At 37.4% G+C, this 24,133-nt stretch overlaps 1 protein-coding gene across 5 annotated transcripts in view; it reads left to right on the forward strand.

Moving 5' to 3' along the window:
* ZMYND11 (zinc finger MYND-type containing 11) overlaps positions 1-24,133 on the forward strand; it is a 108,414-nt gene that overhangs the window by 24,916 nt on the left and 59,365 nt on the right. For 4 of the 5 annotated variants that reach the window (XM_074831824.1, XM_074831853.1, XM_074831834.1 and 1 more), the window contains exon 2: positions 21,633-21,767. The exons of the other annotated variant lie outside the window; for it this stretch is intronic. In XM_074831824.1, coding sequence (XP_074687925.1) covers positions 21,652-21,767 — 116 coding nt within the window. In that variant the 5' untranslated portion in view covers positions 21,633-21,651. The remainder of the gene's footprint in view (positions 1-21,632; positions 21,768-24,133) is intronic. 5 annotated transcript variants of the gene reach the window in all.

A 24,133-nucleotide genomic window follows, 5' to 3' on the forward strand; every position in this document is an offset into this window, starting at 1 on the left:
TGTGCAGATATCTAGGAATTGAGGGTTTGAACCATGTTAGAATAAATACTTAATTGTTCATGTAAGTGTCAGCACTCCAGCAGGGCAGCTGGGCACTCCCTAGCCTGGGCTGTCCATGAGCTGCTCCAGGGTTGGTGGGGAGCATCTCCTTGCCATTGAGGGTGCTGCTGAGGGTTGTCTGAATGCCAGGTAAACCATGTTGTAGTCAAGTGCCCTGAATCACACCTTTATAACCCAAATATTGAAAAGTCCTATTTTAACTCAGGTTTTGCAAATTTTAACTCAGATTGCAAATACTAAGGCAGAGACTTTACAAATATTTGTTTTGCGTTGTGCATCTGTTGGTTATCCTACACTGGCCATAAATGCTTGTGCAGAACCTAGATGCACGTTGACAATTGTTAATCACTTTGTATTGGGTATTTGGCAATAGGGCAATTCAGTGATTAAAATTAAAATGACTTGGGCTTTTTTTTAAAAAAAAAAAATGTCAGCATGTTTAGCAGCATTGGTACATACCTACGTACCCCTGAGATGTGGCCCCAGCTCCCACTGTACTAGGTTCCACCTCAAGTAGTGGGTAACTATGAGAACGCCACCTACCTTTCTGAAACTAGTGTTTTAATGAGTCTTTAAAATGTGCTCTGTCCTCACTGAAGACAAACCTTGATTCTAAAACATTACCTTGTTAACAGACTTCTGCCATTCTTCCATTTTTTTTAACGTAGGGCGAATAATGTTTGTTCAAATTCACCACCTGTAAAGCAAATCTCTCCTGGTGGTGTGTTTAGCTCAGCATTGCTTGTGCAGAGTATTTGTGTGCAAACACGGCAGATACTGTTTCTCAATGTTTTGTTAGTGTGCAGGACTTCAAAGAGTTCCCTTGTATCATTTCATGTATCACTTAGTCATAAAAAACCTCTTGGAATATACATTGTGGGAGCTTCAGAAGGTGTTAATTGTATTCGGTTGCAGTGGTAGCCAGAAGGTCAGGATCTAAAATTAATATATTTCTGAATAATTCCAATTTTGTATCGAGGTTGATTTTTCATGGTTACTACTCAAAGTATCATGATAATTTATGGCTAATATATTACATATTTTTCCTGTAAAAGCAAGGAGGACTGTTCCCTTCTCACAGATACAGGCATGCTATCTCAACATTTCTATGTTAGAAATAATTAAGTGTGGTGGTAGATTCTTGGACTCATCTCATATGTGTACAGAAAGTCTATAGTTAAGAAAAACTTTATTTTGAAAGGAATCTATTAGAGATTTCTAGGTAAGATTCATTAACTTTTATTGATATTATCAATATATGCATCTGAAAGCATTTTGAAAGAATATTTAAGTAATTTATTTCTTTAAGGAAGACGTGTATTAGCTGAGTTTCAATACATTTTTATTCCTCTTTGGAGAACAATTTAGTATAATTATCTTTGGATTAATCAGTTTTTAAACTCTTTTCCAATTATATGTATAGAGAGGATTAAGGGAGAGATTACAAAAGCATTAAGATTTTTTCTGGTTGTTTTTAAGAAGGAATCCTTGCTTTAAGTCAATTACAAAATTATTTTCTTGTAAAAAACTGTTGAACAAACTAAAAAAAACCACCAAAAGTCACCTATAACAGGGCTTGTGTGTCCTAGGGCTTGAGAGATAGATGTGGAAGCAGTGAGGTCCTATTTTGGTCATCCACCTCCTTTTCTAACTCTTTCTTTCCTTGTTACATGGTAGGTCGGAGTTGTCTTTTTCTTTTCCCATTGCAATGTTGAAGTTCCTTTTCTTCAGTTTTTCTTCTGTTAGATGAGCAGCAATAAAGGAGAGGAATAACATCCCTTCTCACATCCTCTGCTACCATTTTTCACTGGGAAATAGTTTTGTTTTTCTTGTGCTCATTTTTCATGGGTATTAACTTGCTCCATAGTGTTCTCTAGTTTGACCTTTATTTTATGTTTTGCTTTGGATTTCATCGGAGTGATGATACAATTTAAATGCAGTTCTGTAAGGTTATTTTAATTGAAAGTTTGAGTAACTCTATGTGCCTCTGTAATGAATGAAATTAACTTGATCTAGAGCTTGGAAAGAGTGTCCTCTGTATGATTTAATAACTTAAAAAATAATTAAATGAATATCATGTTCTGTTGAACAGATCTCAGATCACAGTTCATTTGCTTTTGGCTTTAGGGAACCTAGGTGCAGCCGCACCCTGAATTCCTGCTGCTGAAGGGTTTCTTCCAAGCATCCTGTTATATCAAAAAATGGTATGTGACACAGTTCCAGCTCTGGGAGTCACAAGCTAACCTTCTCCTATAGGAATCTGCTTTCAAGTCCGAATTACTTAATTTTCTTGCCTGCCTACAGTAGTGCTGGTTTAGCACTGGACTGTATCACATCAGACAAGCCTATGTGGATAATGTTAAATAGCTCTGTAGTAATATCTCCATTACTTTCATGCCTTCAGGGTTTATTGTCTGGTTTGTTTTTCTTTTTCCTTTTTTCAGATTTATTGGAGAAGATGAAGAATAAAGGGTTGAGAATGGCTTAGACCATGCTCTAGGTTGAGAAGAGTTATACTGAGTTAATAACACAGGGTACAGGTGTGATTTGTTCACCACTGCTCTCTTTGTTCTTCTGGTACATCTGTATTGGTATGTGTCCCAGTGTGGAGGCTGTTCAGTGGGACTGTTTTCAGTTTGTCTTTATTTCATTTGCTTAATGGAAAGAAGTTCTACTTATCTAAGCCACTTTTGCTAACATGCTTGTATCCATGATTGCGTATGAAAAGGAACAAGCTTGTCATACTTCCAAAGTGGCAAAAGTTTCTATTACAGATCAGTTTTTATTATAGCTGTCCAAGAGTCATACTGTCGTTATATCAGGGAAATACCATCTGCTAAATGACACAGCATACTCAACAAAAATTATGTATATGTGAGTCCTAAAACCCATAAAGGCAGAAACAAAGAACAATCTGTCATTTGAGACATCAGCCAAGACCAATTTTTTTCAAAGGTCTGTTGGACTTTGTTTGAGACATAGCTGATTGTAAGAGCGAGCCTTAGTCCTTGTCTATAACTCATCTCTTGTGACAAGTGGAAGAGAAAAGGTATGTTTTGAGGTGAGGTTTGCCCATGGGTCTCGCCAAAACCTGGAGCCAGCCAAGATGGTTAGGAAAAGGCAGTATTTGAGCTGGGTTATAAACCTTGAAAAGGCAGTCATAAATCATAATTAAGGTTTTTCATTTTCTCAGTGGTGTAACTCTTCAGAGATGAAAACTGAAGCTGTTTACCAAAGTCCATTTGTTTGTCTTCGGAAAAGTGTTTAGGAAACCTGAACCGGGGTTTATTATGCATATCTGTGGGAGACAAAAGAGAGAATTGTTGGTCTCCAAGCAGCAAGCAGCATTGACAAGCTGACTGGTGTGGTCAGAAAGGATATTTAATTTCAAAGGATAAACTACAGGATTCATTTTTTCTTTTTTATCTGAAGACAAGCTTATCTGGTTTATGCCTTATCTAATTTAACTTATGTGAGTTGTAAATTCAGCTATGTTAAGCAAACAATTTATTTTGTTTTAATTCCATTTTCTTTTTGTTTTAATAAATCTTGGTTTTGTTAGGATTACTGTTGTGTGGGTAATTTCATACAGATGTCTTCAAAGAGTAAAGAAAAATCCATAACTCTTAAAGAGAATAGCTGAAGGGGAAAAAAAAACCAACTCTGGAACTCCTTTTCATTCCTCTGTGGTCCTACTGGAGGGGTTTGGATGAAAGTGTTGATCAGGAAGTTGTCTTGCTGCAGCTGTCAACCATAAGAGAGAGCCCAAAAACTGAAGAAGGGATAAAGAGTTAATGGTTTCAGCCTATAAAATTTAAATTCTAAATTTTTCAAAGTCCTATAAAAGGTAGGACTACTGAATAGTGTAGAGAGGAGTAAAAGGTCCTGTCTGTGAGATGACAGGGAGTGGAGTGGAGATGCATGTCTTTGTTTTGGAGGTGAAGTAGTAAAAAAAAAAATCAGTTTTGAGATATATAGTAATATGAAATAAGAACAGAAATGATCAGGTTGTGTTGTTTTCTCCTTCTTCTCCAGCTTCATAAAACAAGATCAAGAAATCAGATATTTAAGAGTAGTTTGTAATTTTATAAGGTATAAATAGTGTTTTCAGACAGCATGCATTTAGCCTGTAGAATTCACCGTGGAGGTCATATAGTTAAATACAGTGGTTCAATTTTCAAAAAGGGCTTGATGATATAAAGGCTAATAACAGTGGCAGCAAAGCATGCTTAGAGAAGGGTAATCAAATCTCATGATTTAAGACGTAAGTGCATTACCTGTGAGCATCTGGAAAGACCTCGTTCCTCTCTGTCACCTGCAAAGCCTTCTGCAATTAGTAAGGTTCATTGTGGGTATTTGTAGCGTCTGATTTTTTTGAAGCATTGCTACTAGCAATCATTAGGGATAGGATACAGTCTTCTGTATGTCATCATATGGTATCAAACGCTTGCACGTTGCCCCTCTTTTCTGTGCTGTGTTGAATGACACCAGCATGGTCTGAAACAAAAGAACCTGATGATGTGGTGGTGCTGCTAATCTGCAAAAGCACAAAATTGCCTGATTCACCATCAAATAGAAGTGAACTTGAATGGTTTTTGCATGTTACTTTGGGATTTAATTCAACTCTTCTGTAAATCAGTTGTTATAGTTCATGCAAAAAACCCCTGCATTTATAAGCAGTTGTAAGATAAGAACCGAATGCATGGAAGTAAGCAATTTCTTTTGAAATAAAAATGGAAGTGTATTTTTTATCTGATTTTTGCTTTAATTTTTTATTTCTGAAGTTTGCTCTAAATAGCAGCTGCTGAAGTTAAAATATTTTGTTTAAAATGCAATTGAATGAGTTGAATCATACCTGAGTTCCTCCTTTGTAAGTAAAACCCATAAGAAAGAATTTAGATAGGGTTTCTTTTTATTTGGCAAATTAGGAAAGCGTAACATGTTTTAACAGGTCGAAGAACACGCTGTTAACCCTTAATAAATCACAGAAAGAGATAAAGACAGCTTCCGAGGCTGAAGGTTTGAATTATACTGTCAGATGAATCCTAAATGTTTTTAACTGCTTTTCCAGCACCTCTCTACAGAGGAGTCCTTGGAGGGACTGGGGCATCACCTGTGAGCAGCGTGACTCCTTGGTGGGCTGCTTGCTGGTCATGGGATGTAGTTCCACACACAGCTTCTCTGTGAAGGGAGCTTGTACCTGTGGTTTCAACATTTTTCTTATTTATTTTACATTCCATTTTATAACTTTCTGTGAAGTCTATAAAAGTCAAGGTCAAATTGAAGGACCTCCTGTGAATAAAGGGAGACATTTATTTTGGACTGCTGAAGACAGAGACATCAGCGTTGAAAATTTCCACTACTCATATGTTTGCAGCTTCTTTTTATTGCACTTCTTAAACTATTTGGGGGTAGTCGCAGGCAGTGCATATAGAAATCAAACTCAGACTAACCAAATAAATTTGATTAGCTGCGTGCTGATAAAGTCAGGAGGGTGAGATGATGGTTCCAGTAGTGATATGGTATAGAGGACAAAGGCCACAAATTTATAAAAAAGGATGAAAAATTTATACTTTACCTTAAATGAAGGTACTACTGATCTGAAATAAACAGCCTTGTGACCTAGGATTCAACGTTAGTGAAAGTTAGCCTCCTGAAATAAGTAAGGATATTGTCGCTCTTAGTTCGGTTTCTACTTGATCAAGGTATTGTTGTAAAACACTGAAGAAAATTCTATGGTTATGCTATTGCAGTTTCATTATGTCTGGCTAGATAGCCACATTTATAAAAATTACACTTCTTGTAAGAAAAATGAAAAAATGTCTTACACTGCAATTTTTTCTTAATTAAAAACTCAATCTGTCAAGAAAAAAATAATTCAAAATATACATTATTCACATTGAAAATTTGAATATATACCAGGCATCGCCATTAATCAGCCATTTTACTAGAATTGCAATGATATTACTAGGGTAATAATTGAAATTTTTCTGTTTATTTTTTATTTTTGAGGTAAGAAATGCAGTTATTTAAATCTTTCTCCATGAAAAACACGACTGCATTTTTTGACTTTAAACAGATGGGGTAAATAAGATATCTTCAGTTATTCAAAGATGTCCATATGGAAATAAAAACATATCGATGAAATTTTTCATCCAAAAAAGGCAAAGTGGTAGAAAAATCAATAATATGGTGGCTAGAGCCCTTAGCTGAGATGTTAGAAATTCAGTTTCAGGCAGGACTTTAAACTAGCTACGTGTAGGTGCTGGTTAAAAAAGGTGGCCTGAGTGGAGTGCACGTGATTTAAGTCCAGTCACATGAACTAGTCATCCTAATCTCACTTTATCTTCTGTGGAGAGAAATGGTTAATTTTAGGGCTTAATTCATCTGACCTATTTGCAATGTCTGCTTCAAAACAAGATGAATTGTTGCACTGAGTAGATCATGTCAAGTGTGAAGGGAGCATAGAGTGATTAGCTCAGAAATAGATGTCTGCATTTAATCTGTTTTTTCCAATCTCTCTCTCTCATGTTGGAGTTTACATTAACAAAATAACAGGCTCACTGTAGGACACTGGCTGTGTAGCTGGAGCTTCTACAGTATTCACTTACGGTGCCAGACACTCCAGGTGAGGTGAAGAGATCCAAGATACATTGCCACATACATGTCAGTTAGAGCCTGTGTATTTCCACAAACCATCTTGGTAACAATAGAGCAACATTTTTCAAAGAAGAGAGCTTTATTAAAGAAATTTTCAACTCAATGTTAATTTCCACTCTACTGTGATTGCTTCACTGAAAGGATCATAAAACAGTTGAACTATAAGGAGTACACAAGCATTCAGCAGCCTTGCCAAAAGTAGAATAAACATTTCTTGATTTGCAGAGATGGAGTTTCAAATGTCCTCCTCTGAGCGACCATGCTATGGAAAGAATAGCAGTTTGTTTGTCAGTGTTATTTCCTGTTCTCCAGTTGCTTAATACGCTCTTGTTTTTGCAACATGGCACACAGGAAAAAGAGTTCTTGGTCTGGTGGTTCTACTCTTTCTTTACATCAGAAATCTGCTCTTTTCAGAAAACTAAAACCCCAACAAACATGCTGTTACGGGTTGGAAACGCCTAGCTAAACATGGCAAAAAATGAGTTTTGTCTTTAAAGAAGGTTTGCATGTTTCCTTGTTTCCTGGCTCTAGCTAGCAGGAGACACTGCTGTGCAAAAGGGGGTTTTAATGAAGTTTATGCTTTTTCCTTTGAAAACCAGCACATTTTTGGGGTGAATAGCTGCTTTCTTCTCTGAACAGGTTAGGTAACTTCTGTTGGCCACATTTTTTTCCCAAGTAATTATCCTGTAGGGGCCCTGTATTACAACTTCTGTCTTGAACTGTTATTACAGAGCAACTGGCAGCGCTGCTGAATGGGCTTTCTTGGTGCTTTCCGTTCTCTCTTCTCTCCTCAAATGCTTACGCTTCTGTTAAAGGCTGCGTGTTTGGCTGTTTCCTACCATAGACAAATGTTATATGTTATTGTGTGTTGGACTACTATTGAATTTATTTTTCTGTGTGGAAAGTGCTAGTAAGAAGATACTGTAGTTGTTTAACCTGTATGAAATAGTTGAAAGACTATTTGTAATGCAATTATTAGGTATATTCAAACCAGGAAGCACAAAGAAGGGGAAGAGAAATGGAAGTGCAAATGTAACTGCTTTTCTTTTTGTCTTTTTTTTTTTTTTTTTTTTTTGTCATCATCTCGTGGTATTATGTAGATCCCCAGCCAGATGGCTACTGGCTATAAGCTGTGTGTGGATTCACAGGATTTTAACTCCTCTGTTGGTTTCCCATCTGTCATAAACTCAGAAGCTGCAATCCAGAGACTGACATGAATGTCAGTGTCTTCTTTAGCACACCGAAACAGTTACACTTGAAGGCTGCAGAAAGAGCATGAACCTTAACGAAGACAGGACAGTGTGTGGTTTAACAGCCATGCTGCTAGACTGGGGAGAAAAATTTCTTGCAGTCCGTTTAAACTTTGTGCTATGAAGCTTGTGCTTTGAACCACGGGTGACCACTGTGCTGGCAGCAGCCGCAGACAAACACTGCCTGAAGTGTCTCCCCAAAAGGAGTTTTTTTCAGTTGGAGCGCAGCAAAGATTGTAAACCCACAATTGATTTTGGTAGGAAATCTCATGTCTAAAAGTAAAATAGCAGACTATCGTCAACAGAAGAGAGGTGGTAAAAGTCAGAATCTCTCAACACTGGAAGAATTGATGTGAAACAGCTAAAAACAATACTCTGGTCTTTCTTTGCTTTAAAATGACCAATTCGGGATTCCCCACATTTTTCTTTCAGCATATGCCATCACTTGGACAGACACATTCTGTTTCTGTTAATGGAGGTGAAAACAGTGAAAAACGTCGCAGATTTCATGGTATAAGATACAGCAAGATGGTCACTTTGACTGTGGGCACCCACCGGGGCCTTGGCATCACTGAAACAAAGAAATCTTGCTCCTCAAAGTAAAAGAAGCTCTTATAGTCTTGCTTTATGTCATCTCATACTCAAGAAACCAAAATGAAAAAATAAATTAAACCTTTATGAAACAGTCATGAACAAGTGAAATAGAAATAGGGGCTGAGCACAGTCTAACCATTTTAGAATTAATTTTACATGTAAGTATATCAAAAAGAAACATGTACACAAGCCTGTAAGGAAATCACTATTATGAAGTCTCCCCAAATTTAGACTTGGTTTCTTAATTAAGGGATTTCTGTAAGGTGAGAATAAAAGTTACACTCCTGCAAGAAAGTAACCACTTACCTAAGGAGTAGCTGTCTGAAATCAAGCACTCTGGTAATTCAGTTTCAAAAACTCCATCATTAACAAATTAACCTCTCCGCTTAGGGTTTGGTTCTGTAGGACAGGGAGCAGTTTAAGAGAATAATGAAGTGTTAGACTGTGCTTCAGGTGGTTTCTAGTGCTTGGTGAAGTAGCCTGGCGTTAAATGTCTCATTCAGCATCAGGCATCACAACTGGAGTCGTTCCAGGCAGGTGCTTCAGCAGCACACTAGACTCCAGTTCTTCTACCTAGGTTGAAAGAACACCACATGACAAAATAAGATATTGATTGGAAAGACTGCCAGAACTCTAACATTTTGTTTCCTCTATTTCCTTCAGAATATTATATTGTAAATTCAAGCTTCAAGTCAACAGGCTTGCCCTTTGTTATAACACCATAATGTTATGATACTCTTGCTGTTCATTTTCTTTGGGTTAAGCAGAAAAGATTTTTGCAGAAATCACAACAGGAGGCTGTGTTTTGTGTATGACATTTTCTGAAATTTATGTTAGGTTGATGGTAGGATTAGTTAATTTTCCTGGGCTTTAACTTTTGTTGGTAGCCACAGGGATAGCATGCTATTCAGTTACATCCTGCATTTTCATGAATTTCTCTCACCCTGTAGGGCTAAGTCTCTCTGTCAGAGCTCTGGCTCATTCATCTGCATTCAGATTAAAGGAGTAAAATAAAAACCCAGCCATATGTTGGCAGTAGAATAACTGAAATAATCTGAAAAATAAAGTCCTAATTCTGCTGACAAAATTATTAATTCTGTGTTTCTGTGTCTGAAGGAAATGGCTGAGAAGAGAATGGTATGGTCCTGTTGCCTTTAATAAACCTCAGCCCTAGCAGGAAGAGCTCTTGAGTGTTCAGGAAGTCATTTCCTCCCTAAAGGGCCTTTGTAATCTGCTCTATGTCATCGCTGTCATTATCAGTGCTTGAAGAAGTAGTTTTCAGATGCACCTGCCAGAAGAGAGGCAGAACATAATTTTGCAAGTGAAAAGTATTGTAATCTCGCAGAGCTGCAGAGGGTTCTTCTGTTTGTCTGACCTGTAGCTCTAGCATGTGCCATGGACGTGCATATGAATATAATAGGAAACCATTGGTCAAAGTAGTAAGTTTCCCATAGAAGTAATACGGAGCAGATATAAAATGCAAGAATCGTGCTGATGTGAAATAGATTATCAATATCAAAAACAGTGAGTAATGCAGTTCACCTGCAACTGGTCCTGGAAAAGCCTTGAGTAGAATTCTCTACATTAAAAAATAAAGACATGTTGTAAGTTCCTTCAGGTAAGAGAAGATGAGAAATAAGGGTTAGAAGCATCTGAAAGTCATACGTAATGGAAGGTCTATCAAAAGAGATCATGCCAGAGCTCCCACCAAGATCTTTGAAAGAAACAGCTCAACAAATTGGAGACTGCAATCCAAAATAGCATGTATGATATTGGGGAAAAAATTCTATGCCAGAAAATCCCATTTGCCAACCTCCCCCATGCCATCAGCCACACCAAGAGCTGGTTGGAAAATTAAGTGTATATTCCTCCTGTCCTCACTCCTGTTTCTTTTAAACAACGTAAAGGAAGGAAATGCTAACCTGCAGTGGTAGAGCAAAGTCTTCTTGATGTCAGCTCTTACCTGGTTTGCTGAGAAACTGGTGTTATCTGAAGTAATGGCAACATATTTTTGTCACCTGACCAGTTTCTTTGGAAGATCTTTATTTCTTTGAATATTTTTTTTGCTTTTAAAGTTTGTCTTTATAAAGTTTGTGGTTTTGAAACTTATTTTTCCACTTTTCATTTGTCAACTTTGCAACAAAGATAAAAAGAAAAGGGGCATGATTATACTCAGCTGCTTTCCACTTAAGGATTTGTTTAGTTACAAATGCAGTTGTTTATCACTGTACATTAGTTTTCATGAAAACTGCTGTTCTCACATGTCTGTAAATTGTCCTTTAGGCAAGCTTCATCCTTGTCCAAACATGAATGTTTTGGGGGGAGATCTGAGGGCAATCTGAAGTAAGAAAGTGCAAACAAAATAAATTACCTGCTTTTGAGGTATAAAAACAAATTGAAATGTCAATGGAAAAAAAAATGTACCTTCAAAATGGATAGGGATTAAGGCTTCACTAAGGAGTGATGATAGACTTGGTTTGGGGCAGGATGAGAGGAGAGCTTTATTGGAATGCCTATAATTAGTGAATTTGGGTATTGTCTATGAAGGAGAGAGTATACGCTCCAAATATACCACAGAGTGTACTTTTAAGCCAGATATCTGTGCCCAACCTAGGAAAAACAGAAGAAAACCAAGTGAGGTGAGGACTTGGGGAAAGGCTTCCAGTTCTACAATATATTATTCTTTCTGTTGCTCTTGTTTTGATGAACTGTCCCACAGCTGGGGGAGTGTTGCATGAAACTTTCAGGTCCATTATTTCTGACATTCGCCTTGAATTTCAGAAGCAGGATCTAAAGCTTGGATTTTACAATTTGATCCTCTCCCTGCTTTAAAGTTTCTTTTGATTAATGCTGTAAAAGCCTGTAAGCTTTGGCAGTGTTTATCTTTGGCTCATTTTACCTGCATTACAGATCGATGTATTTTAACTCTGTAAATTCTGAGCATACTTCTGAAGTTTTCCAAGGGTGAGCCCAGGCGTTTTGGGCTTGAAGAAGCTTCAGCTTGGAAACCTTAGTTGGTTCAGAATTGCTCTTGTTTTCTTTATATAGTGTCAGCTTTCCCTGAGACGACTGTTGACAAGAGAAGGTTTCCTCTGGGCTAACATTGCTCATGGCCTGACTTCTGGAGAAAAGTGGTCGTGCCTGCATAACACACTGACTTTCAAATAATTCAATATCTGAACAGTTTTAGAAGTTCTGTAGTTGTGCTTTTATTTATAGAGAGGGAGAGGCCAAAGAGAATAGCTTTGAAAGAAACAAGTTCAGGCAGTCTTCGTTTTTGTTAAGGAGCAACAAAAATTGATTCAGCTGCCTTTTGTCAATAAAAATGTAGCCTGGTGGAGGAATAGTTTTTACAAACATCTAAGGTTTAAGTCCTGTTGCTAGCAGCAGAATCACAATTTGTACTTTAAAGGTACTGTCAGTTGTGTGTAGTTCAGAGAAAGAGAAGAAAAACCAGCAATTTGGAATCTCATGTTACACTGCAAAAAGTCAACATCAACTCCTTGTTTTACCATACCGCTTACATAATCTGCAATGAATTTACCTTTTTTGATGATTTAGTGCTTTTCCATATATTCCTAATTCTTTGACCTGGAAAATATGTATCTCTCTCTCTCATTGTTTAGTGTGAAACTGACTTTATTCAGAATTACATTCCCTGCTAATATAATATAAAAAATCATTTATTTATTTATGTCATCATACCTTATTTATTATACCTTACTGACGGAGAAATGTGTTGCATCAGTTCAGTTGAGGCTTACAGAATAACCAAGCTCCTTAGCTTTCAGAACAGAAAGGAAGATGATGATCAAAAGCTTGCTTTCGGAGAAAGAGCTACTCTTCTCATTTACATTTCTTAGCATTTTCTAAGATGTCTTCCACCTCTCACTTTTATTAGTTGCAGAATCAAAGTGGCATCTATTTATCATCCAAACTGAAATTCCAGCCCTCACCATCAGCCCTCTTTGGTCATGATTTTTCCCCTTTTACGACCAAGTGAGCATTGGAGCCTGTCAGGATTCATAGCTGCATTAATCATCTCTGCTCACTACAGCCAGGCGAGTGGACAGGAAGCATCTATTTACTAAGGGCTTGTCTACATGGGGAAATAGCTCAGACTGCTCATTAGGTGTTAACTCCTTCTATGGATTCTCCTCCAGCATCTTTCCGTGGTTTAGCTTTAGGCTGCTTTGGAAAATACGGAATTTGGTAGTGGGTGTAGTTAAACCACAGAAAGCCTGTGTTAGCATGCAGCGTGGGTTTAGAACATGATCCTCTCTCCATGTGTCACTTAATCTTCTGTAACTGACCCTCTTCATGCTCTTAGTCTGTGGCAAATGGAAGGTAAAATGTGTTAGTTCAGGCCTCTTATATCAAGACATGTGTGTGTAACTTGCTTGTGTGTCCATGCATTTGTGCATTCATACAGGGGAGCCAGAGCATCGCTGATAGCAAATCGGGTGCTAGTATTATTTTTGCTAACTCCCCAAGTAAACAAATCTGACAAGAACTCATTATTTTTCAGTCATGATAGGGGACAAGAAGTGTGTAGGGTAATCTTCTACACCTTGTATGAGTCATCTATTATTTAGTGTTGTTGAAGTTAGTTGTGTTGGACTGTCTTTTGTATTGAAGATTTCTTTGAACAAAGATGAGTAGTCTTCTGGAGATGAACAACTTAAAGGCTGTTTAATACTAGTGTATCATCATCCTGGATATAAGGGGCTATGTTACTTTGGCAGCTAAAGCTTATCTTCATGAGAAACTTGAATCACTTTACAAGAACTGTATTTTTTAAAGCAATTTATACTACTGCAAGCTCCATTGTGGAAACTCTTTATTTAGTGTAGCTTAATTTCATTAACTAAACCTTAGCCAAACCACACTAAGTTGTTTTTTAGTTGAAATTGTGTTCGTTCAGAAGTTTGCTAAATGCATTAGCAGTGTATGCATTTTCAGCGGTGGAATGGAATAGAATAGAATTAGAATTTAGAATAGAATAGAATAGAATAGAATAGAATAGAATAGAATAGAATAGAATAGAATAGAATAGAATGGAATAATTTCAGTTGGAAGGGACCTACAATGATCATCTAGTCCAACTGCCTGACCAGTTCAGGCCTGACCAAAAGTTAGAGCATGTTATTAAGGGCATTGTCCAAATGCCTCTTAAGCACTGACAGGCTTGGGGCATCAACCACCTCTCTAGGAAGCCTGTTCCAGTGTTCAACCACCCTCTCAGGAAAGAAATGCCTCCTAGTGTCCAATCTAAACCTGCTCTGGTATAGCTTTGAACGAGTGTTTTCTCATGTAAACAAAAACTCATGTGGTTCTTGATGTTCCTATGTAACTTTTAATTTTGTTACTAGCTATAAAAAAATAAATATTCTTTATCAAATATTGAAATATTAAGGAAAATACTGCTTATTTTAAAAGATTAATGTGGAACCCATACACATGAAAAATTGTATTGAGAAAAATCTTTAGCAGAAAATATATTATGTGCTTCAGTTTACTTAGGCACATTACCTGGAGTAAAACGTGATGACCATTATCGAAACAAAAGTAGTCAACAGAAAGAAGTTGGTGTAGCCACATTGCTAGTAACAGATTTGGCTCTTTGCTTTCAGACCTTTCAACTATATTACTTTCTTTGGCAATGGTGTTCTTCTTTTCTCCAAACTTACTTTGCTAGGTAAAGTTTTATTCAGTGATTTCTGCCAGATGGGAACAAAGGATGGTTTCCCTCCAGTTTTTAAGATGGCATTTGCTATTGTCTGTGAAATTCCAGGTTGGGGTTGGCTGGAGGGGCAGCAGAATACAGGATTGCATTTTAGCCTTGTACATATATTTGTATTGGGTAGCAAACAAAACCACTTTGACAGCTTTTGTTTGGGGTGTATGGGTATTATTGTGTCTTTCTCAGCAGCTGTTGCTGAGGTTTTGTTATACTCCATTTACACTGATTTACACTTGCACTTTCTTAGAAATTCTCTTTTGGGATGGTGCCTCAACATTTGTGTGAAGTTCTCTCTAGCAGGGTGAGTTAATTAAACAAGAAAGTCCTGGTTTGGTTTCAAAAGAAAAAGAACGAGAGTTCTACTATTTGTATACTGATGATTCAGAATGTCTGAGTTTAAAATTCAAGTATCATATGCCTTAGCCTCAGTGAAGGACACTTACTTAATCATTTTGAATGAAATACAATACAGATGAAGTAAATGTGGCATCAGGGATTAAAATAGAGCTTATACATATGTGTAGTAAAAGTATTCTTGGGGCCTTTAATTCTGTACTGTCCTTGGCTCTCATTTCTGCAGTGGCTCACTGCCATCTTGGAATGACACCAGGTAATAGCAAAAGCTTTCTTGTATTCTGTGTACTGAAGTTGGGGAAAAAAATTAAACTACAGAGGGAAAGAAGCAGAACGCTACAGTTTTGTATTCATGTAGTCATGTTTTCTGTCTGTACTTCACATTATGGAGCTATGCAAAACCTCACTCCAAAAGTTGTATGACGTCAAGGTTACACCTAGCAATCAGGAAATGCAAAAGATGGGGTTGCGCATAACAGCATGATTATTTCACTTGCACATGTGTAATATTTAGTATAATTATGCTAATAAACATATTTTTTAATAGACTGTGTACACCTTAATCTAACAGTGAAATGAAAAGATTTTAATTAGGAATGACACATTCAACATCCAGAAACCTTCTGCAGTTTAATAACTTCCAAAACGACAACATTACAGCATGAACTAATCTCTTAATACAAAAAGGTTCACTGAAGAATTTGGTAACTTTTGTTAATTTAATTAGAATTATTTTATATTAATATGTAACTTCTATATTCTATTATATATTAATATATAGTTAATTTATATCAATATGTTATTGTTTAGAATTATTAATTATAAAATATTATTTTATAGTCTAATTATCTGAGTTTAATTTAATTAACAAAGAAATTCTGCGTATTGCAGCCACAAGCCTTTGTTACGTCTTTCAGCTTCACTAACATCATTGAACATCTCCCTAAAATTTTCATTGTGAGGATGTGGAAGAGCAGTCAGCAGTTGAAAGTTTACTCCAAAACCCTGGAAAGTCAGCAAAAAGGCATTTGTTGATTTTAGTGGATTTGGATTAAGTCCAGAATAAATATTTAATGATGCCAAAACACTTGCTTATTCTTAAACATTTGAAAATTACTTTGTATGCAAAATCTTTTTTTCTGGTAAACTGCACCTTTGCAAATGAGGGTCTCCTGCTACCAGGTGCCCAGCTAATCCTAGGTTATGCTCATAATATTGCATGCTCAGGAAGACAAGTGAATAGTAAGAAAAATGTGGGATTACTCTTGTCAAAAGCTTTGTCCTTACCCTAGCAGCTACTCCCCACACTTTTAGATCACTAGATCTGGAAGGCAGACCTGAAGTTAAACTTTCTCTTGTTTTTCCTCCCATGCATGACCCTCACTGCTGCTCAGTCAAAACATTTTCACATACACCTTCTACATGTAAAAATAGAGGAGTTATACTTTTGCTCTCAGTTGTTCTAGGAGGGGAAGACTAAAGAGTTTGCCCTCACACTAAACTGATGATGAAAGATACGTTTTAACAGCAGTTTAAATTGTAAACTATAAAACTGCAGAACTTCAGAGTACAACGAAGACCTGTATGAAGTCCAGGGACCCAAACTCTACATCAATTCACAAATCTGTAATCTGTATTTTAATAAGAAACTCCTATTGTACTGCTTGTACTTGAAACTACTTGTGCTGCTGATATATACAGTTTTATGCTTACTATAAAAAGTTACACTTTAAGAAGTACTAGAGCCCATATTATAATGTGCATATAAATATGAAGTTAAGTCTGCATCCAGGTTTTCTAACCACCCATACTCAGCCAATCTCACAGAATGAAAGCAACAAAAACTAGGACTGAGCCTAGCTTCTTCCTCCTGTTGAGCCTGAAATCTTTTCACAGTTTAGTGTGGCAGAAATAATAGCTAGCCCTAGGGATGTGGGACTGAAAGGCAGAAACTAGCAGCTGAGCAGTGGCAAGGATCAACTTCTTAAACTGTATTTCCATTGCAATTAACTGCATGCCAAATCTCAGCCAAATGGTGGCTAATAGCAGGGATGAAGTTTAACCTGTTTGACTTTGCACTGAAAGGGACAAGCGCCACAGGTAGCCTTGCTTACGGTAAAGTACGAACAGAAGATTTAACAAGCTACTACTTGTCAGCTCTTAATTAGCAGCTCCCATCAGAGCAGCAGCACCCAACCGCAACACCGTCTGCTTCAGTGCAAAGTCCAATTCATTAGTTAAATTTTCAAAAGCATCATATTTTGCTTGGATGATGGTATTTAACAGCTAAAACATGGCAACATTTGACTACCTTTCAGTTATTTCTGTCTGTAGGGAGAGTTTCTAGCTAAACTTAGTACCTGATAGTATCTGCTAAATTGAATGCAAACAGCAGGTCAGGAGGTTCCTTGGGCTAAATCCCTAGACATGCTGCAAGGTGATTTTTGTTTATTTTAACTTGCAGTGCAGATATCCATATCCACTACTACTGCAACAGACAGCTGTACAGCATTTCATTTGGCCAAGTGTATGCCTAATGACTAGTAGCCTTGATGTTTTGACAGTAAATCTGGTTTGCCACTGTTGTAACATTGCCATTGCATGACAATGCATGCTTTGCTATGGGCTTTGAAAAGATAAGCTGTGCTGTATGTATTCACAGGATAAAGTGCAGTTTGTTGAGCCTGCCTGTTAAGAGATGTGGGTAACATTTAGCTCTTGAGAAAAGTTGTGTACAATAAAGTGGTATACTTTTAAAAATGTTGCACATAGGACGTTCAAGAGGGATTTAAAATATAAAATATAGTAAAACCTTACTCAGATCACACTGAGGAACAGTTAAGAGTTGAAAATTGAGAAGATAAATTAATTGCTTTGGGCCCTGTGTGAATGAGCGTGTGATGGAAGTGTGTGAGCTGACATGTCAGCCACACAAAGTTTCCTTTGTTAGGAGAATCCTTCTTATATTCTGCAGGTCCCACGGAAGTTTGCAAAGCCTAAGACATGTCCTGCTGATATAAATTCTTAGATTTTTAGCCATCTTTCATTTGCCAACCTTTCTCCAAGAAGCTGCATCCTAACGTAAACTTGCTAGCAGGGCGTGACAGAAATGGCATGAAGCAAATAATTTTGTATGGACAGGGGATAGCCTAGCTAAACAAGCATGATGGCCGGCAGATCACAAATGGGAAATTAATGTTTACTTCAACTTTTAGTTTTTCTTTCCAGGATATTGAAAATAATGCTATAACAAAAGAGAGGGATGAGAAACATCTTCAAGCATTTATATGTGAATGTACATTTCAGTATTGTGGTTTTAAAGAGAGTCTCTGGAGTTCTAACTTCTATAAAACAGTGCATGGATGAATCAGCCTCTTTCGGTATTTAACCTCTAAGCCATAGATTCTTACACATACTCACACGCACTGGATATTTATGCTTGTTCTTTTGGATGTGTTTGGGTGTGCACCCACACATAAGCAAATAATCAGTAGTGATATATAGATTTAAGAATCTGTCTCCCATTAAACTTTAAATTGTTATTTGCATGAATAAGTTGTGCGTGTTGAAGCACTGGGAGCATTTTCTTTGCTTGGAAGTAGCACTCCAAAGCATTTTATGAACTATTAACAGTCAGATACAAGTTATCTTTAAGATTTTATAATAATAGAGAAAACTGCTTATATTTTTGCAGGAATTCAGGGAGTACACTGTTGTGGTTAGTTTTACCATGGAGGAAGAGTGACTGCAATGAACAGCAGGAAATATGCCACAAACTTTTAATCTTTTTCTTTAATGCAAAAAGGCTCTGTATTTCTTCTACACCGCACAATTGAAAGGTGAAAATAATTCTAAAGTGGTCTGGACTTTTTGAAAAAAAAAATCTATTTTTATATTTTTGGTAATGTGGTGTATAAGAACTCCTGTTTCAATAGTGGAGTGTCAACTCTTCAGTTGACAGAAGTGTCCTTAAATAGTAAACCAAAGCTATAAAAATGAAATGTATATTCTTTGAAGGCAGGACACCTGCTAAAATTATTGTATCTTAACAAAAAGAAAAAGAAAAGAACACAACAGAACATGTGTAATTACTCTGTTCCATGTGTCAGAATTCTTACTGCTTTTATTTCCAGGGGCAAAGGGCCATGGCTGTGCCTGTATGAGGAGCAGTGAGGAGCAGGGGACCAGCCAGGAGGGAGCAGTTTGGGCGGGCATCTATATCAGCTGCATTTGGGGGAGGTCACTTCAGATCAGGTCCATCTGGTCCCATGCAGTGACCTCCCTGTAGTGGTTGGGCCCGGGAGGTGCATGCCTGTACCAACTCCAACTCCTGTAGCTTGGAGTTAGCCATGGCACAGGACATAGTGTTTGCATTGCCAAGCCAACAAAGTGTAATAAGGATTGGACAGGGGGCTGGTCAGGAAATTTGTTCCAAAAGTGCACTCCAAAGGAAAAAGGGAGCCCATAGGGCCTTTGCAGGGAGAGGCCTTCCTCTGCCTGCAGGCAGACATCTCAGGGGCAGATCTGCAACCACAGGGCTTCAGGAACCCATAACTACAGTGATCCTTCACTCTCCCTCTCCCTGTCTCTGTCATGGGCTGCTTCTCCCGCTCTGGAGACACAAGAGGGAATTCCTTAGCCCCAAAGGTCACCCTTTCCTTCAGCTGCACAGCAGGGACATGGGGCCATGCTGAGGCAGCAGATGGGTTCCCTGGGGCCCTGCCCTGTGCTGAGGCCCTCAGGCCCAGGCGTCGCAGGGGTGTGAGAGAAAACCACCTCCTTCCCCCTCTGCCAGGCACACTGAGTGCGGCTCTCACATGGGCAGCCATATGCCAGGCTGCCAAAAATAACGGTTATTTTTAAAGTAGTTGGGATAACAGGACCCACTTCGTTTATTACTAAATAAACTGAGAACTGGTCTGTTGTTTCACACTGGTATCAGGGTTGAGAAGGATGAGTGTTTCTTCCTTGATCCTCACATTTGGACATGATACTGTGTAAAAGGCTCCATGTCCAGCCTGTCGACTGCCATATTGGCTAACAGCTTTTAAAGCAGATAGTTTGTAGAGAGCTAGAAGGAGAAGAATTATTTCACTTTTAGTCAGTTCTGTGTTAGGAAAGGAGTTTTATGCTGAGATAATAGGTCTGTAGAGATTGTCCTTTTTCATATTAGTGTCTAACCTTTTTTTTGTATTTTACAGGTCTATTTTCCTTGAGAAATTCTACAAATAATCATATGTTTCTCTTACAAATTAGGAGGGGTTTTTTACTTGTAATGGCCTCACATCCCGTGAAATGAATGCAAAGGAGTTCACAGGAATGCAGTGTCTTTTCCCACTATTCCCAGCAGAGGCTTGCTTTCTCTGAACCATTCTTAGGCGATGCTATCTACTAGCTGTCACTCTTAGTTGTACGTCTGTCATGTTCCCTCTTATGCTTCGCTCAAAAATGTATTCTTGGCCTTTCTTTATTGGGAGATCCATCCAGTTGCCCTTGCTTTAAATCCCAGTGGGAAGAGATTTCTAAAGCAGAAATGTGGGTTCGATGTGTGACCGCACCATGTCTCCATGAGCGCTGCTCTGTTCTGCCCTTCCCTGCTATCTCCAGCAGCCAGAGATGCCTCATGCACCTGGATGTGCACGTATCACTTCACATCATCTTTTTTTCTTTTTTTTTTTTTTAAATAGGGTACATAATGTTAAGTATAATGCTGTTAAATCATTTATTCTCCTTAATAAAAAAATGTTGCACTTAATTTCATTACACCTGTGGAGTCAGTGAGCTAATATTGGACCTGAAACTTGACGGCCCTCTGACAAGTACCTGTAGATCCCATGGACTTGAAAATTACATTACTGCAACTGATGGAATACTTGAATCTGTTTAATTTTTCTGAATTTGAGAGGAGGGACATTTTTAATACTTAAATTCCCATCTTTAACATTGCACAGATGGTATAATGTTTTTGCATTTTTTATATTATTTTGGGTTACTGAAGTTAATATTCTGCTAGCTACAAATATCTGCATGCATACCACAGAGTTCATTTTGAGGACAGAGCTCTGAAATAAATTATAGACCTTGGTAGCAGTCATAAATCAGTCATTTTTTTCATTGAGAAAGTGGTGGCACTGGAAGAAAGTTATTTAGTGATCAAAATGCATCGTTAAGCTTTTAAAAAGGGATTCTTTGCCTGTAGTAGAGCTGTAGGCGATTTATGGCTTATCTGTACTCATTGCCTCGAGCTTTTGGAAAATTTGTAAACAAAGCCAGATGCTCATTATGTTCCCGTTCAGGGTTGATTAGATGGGTAAATGCCATCACAAGCACTTTGGTCCTGTTGGGTTTTAACATGTTACAGAAAATGGAATTGCTCCAAAATATTTTTTTAAGTATTTATCATCCATGAAAATATACTTCTAGTTTCTGCTCATAGAATGGATTTTTTTAAATAGTTGTAAATGATAAAAATATGAAAGTCATACTCTGAAAACTATATTGTATACTAAACTGTGGGTCCAGGTTTTTCTGTGTTGGAGTTTGTGCTTGCACTGTGTGATGTAGTCAAGCACCACTTGCCCTTGTTAAGGGTTCTGGGCAATGCAGGAGGCTGTGGAAGCTTCAGGCTAGGGTAGCTTCTGCTTTTTACCAAATTTTAGGGAACTGAGATGTGAACTAAGTGACTTTTCTGTTTGTAAGTTACGTTATTTGCTATTGATTTGATAATTTTTCCTGCTCGCCTTTTGCCTTCTGTATAGGTTATGTAATGTGAAAGGGGTTCTTGAAAACTACAGTTTTTTGCTTTTTACTGCTCTTTAAGCATAAGAACATGCTGCTGTATACAAATTGAATTGCTATAGGGTACCAAAATTTTCCTTGCAGTCATATTTATTGCAATATGATCATCATGTAATCAATTTCATAATTCGTGATTAACTTTTTGGTGTATTTTTTTTATTTATCGGCTGCAGCTGACCAAGTAAACAGGTCATGGCACGCTTAACGAAGAGACGACAGGCAGATACAAAGGCTATCCAGCATCTTTGGGCAGCTATAGAAATAATCCGGAACCAGAAGCAAATTGCTAACATTGACCGTATTACAAAGTAAGTGATCTGTTCCAAAAAAAGTCTTGATGAGGGGGAAGGTTGATGCAATTAAAAGCCCTGGGAAACAGAGACAGTAAGCATTGTGAGAGACTGTGAAACAGTTACATGCACTTCTGTGTTACTAGTTATCTAATTATTAAAAAAAACCTTCATAGATCTGAGCACCTAAAGATCCTAAAGTGAGGTTTAATCCATTGAATTGAGATCTTGCTCATCCTGTATTTGTTTTGTATAAGCATCTTTAGGAAATATGCAATATTTATAGTACTTGAACTGAGTTTAGCATGTCAGAGTTGTACTCACTTGGTAGCTTGGTCAAAATACAAGAAGTGGATACAACAGTTAAGGCAAAAAGGGTAATAAAATTTGTAAATAATCTAATTCTTTAGGAAAATGTGATAGACCAGTGGAAAACTCTTTTCCAGAAGGCAAAGATAAACCTGAAATGTTAGGTTGCTCAAACAAATAAGAAGCCGTATTTGCTGAGATGGGCATAGGATACTATTAAAGAAGACAAGAGATGATTATCACCTATGCCTAATACTATTGTTAATATTAAAATATTCTGCAATATGTATTAGGTGCTGTACACACAGAGAAATATATACTCTTTGTTCTGTAGAGCTTGCAGTGTGTAAAAAGGTCTACAGTATTAAAATACCTTTTAAGATAACTTGGAATAGCCACTGTAATAAAAACTGAGGGAGGTTTTGTCCCTCTCTCTGCTTTGTCTGCCTTTCCAGGCCAACATGTACGTCACATTTGTCAAAGTAATCAATATGAATAATTTAAAAGAGCAAAAGTAACCAGTTGGCAACTCTTCAGTTGCCAGAACCAGTGTGAACTGATAATGAGGCCAGAGACCACTAAAGGGGAGAGTTATAAACAGTGCAGGTGACTAACAAGTGAAAATCATTATAACATGGTTCCAAACTGACAGAGTTTCGAAGCTCTGGGGTGGAAGTGACAGGCAAAACTGGCTTCATAAGTGGAAGAAGTGTAACAGTTCAGGTTCTCCAAACTTCGTCAACAATAAACAAGAGAAGGAAAAAAGATGATGTCCCAAATGAATTAGTGTGTACCTGGCTTCTACAACAAAGAAAAATGTACCATTAAGATGAAAAGCACCTTCCCAGAGATAGAGAGTTCCAAGTGGGCTTGAGAGGGAGATTATATTTTAGGGAATTTCATTTTTGAGGTTGCACTTGTGTTTCAGAATGCTTTAAAGCATATATATTTGCATCATGTCTCCAAGGAAACAAGTGGGTAAACTAATGCTATACACTTTTCATTTTAACATTTCAAATTATTTGCTCCAGGCCATATATTAGCTGAGTTTGTTAGCTGTTTATGCTCTTTTTATATGTAATAAAGGGAGACAGGCATGTCTAGCTGGGGATTCATCCCACTCTTATGAGACATGCCTGTTTTTAAGATAGTGCGAATAACATTTAGCTGGGTAAAATTAGGTGAGGCAAATCCCATTGTTACAAACAAGGTTGAGAAAACAAGTAATTAGATACTAGAAAAAGAAGTACTGCTCTTGGTAACTGAAGGGTAGTTTGATTTTTTAAAAAACAGTCTAGATCCAGATTGTATGACTCATCTCTAATCAGAAGAAAAATAAGTGACTAAACAGAGATGCAAGCAGCCCTAGTACTTTGAGAAAGATGTGCAAGGTATTAGCAGTGAAGAGTAATCTAAAAACCGCTTGGAAGTTGTAAATGCTTCCCATCCACATCAGTGACAAGAGTGATGAACAGTGATCTAGTTTTTATTATATGATATTTTTAAGGAGATAACCTCTGACAAGGAAAAGATAAAGACCTTTGAGTTGCTTTATGGTACTAGTACAACTGCAGTGCCTTAAAAGATCAATCAGGGTCTGGGCACATAGGCAAATGTATGAATAATAACACAGATCAAAACCAAACAGTGGTCAAAAGTGAAAATTACAAGCACATATACATAGCTTGAGCCAAAAGGAGGATTTTCGTACTTGGATTAGTAACATTTTTTAGAAGTGTTAATGCCTCTTGGGATTGTCGAAGAGTGGCTTTGCATATTACAAGTATTTGTAAGTAATACTGACAGTGAAATTTACAGAAGCATTCCTGAGTAAGGATACAGAAAACCACCAAGATAATCTTTATTTATAAATACATGTTTAAGGTAAGTGACATTCATCCTACTGTGTCATACAGTGAATGGCAAATGTGTACTTTCAGAGAACTTCCCAAGTTGAAAAGGTGATTCGTGATTTGATTTTATTTTATTTTTGCCATAGTTTGAGGGTTCGTTTGTTGCTAGAGACAAGTTGTCTTGTATATTTTGTGACCTGCTAATCCAAACACCTTTATAGC

The sequence above is a fragment of the Strix aluco genome, chromosome 1 (genome assembly GCF_031877795.1).
Source record: "Strix aluco isolate bStrAlu1 chromosome 1, bStrAlu1.hap1, whole genome shotgun sequence".
NCBI classification, from domain to species: Eukaryota; Metazoa; Chordata; class Aves; order Strigiformes; family Strigidae; genus Strix; species Strix aluco.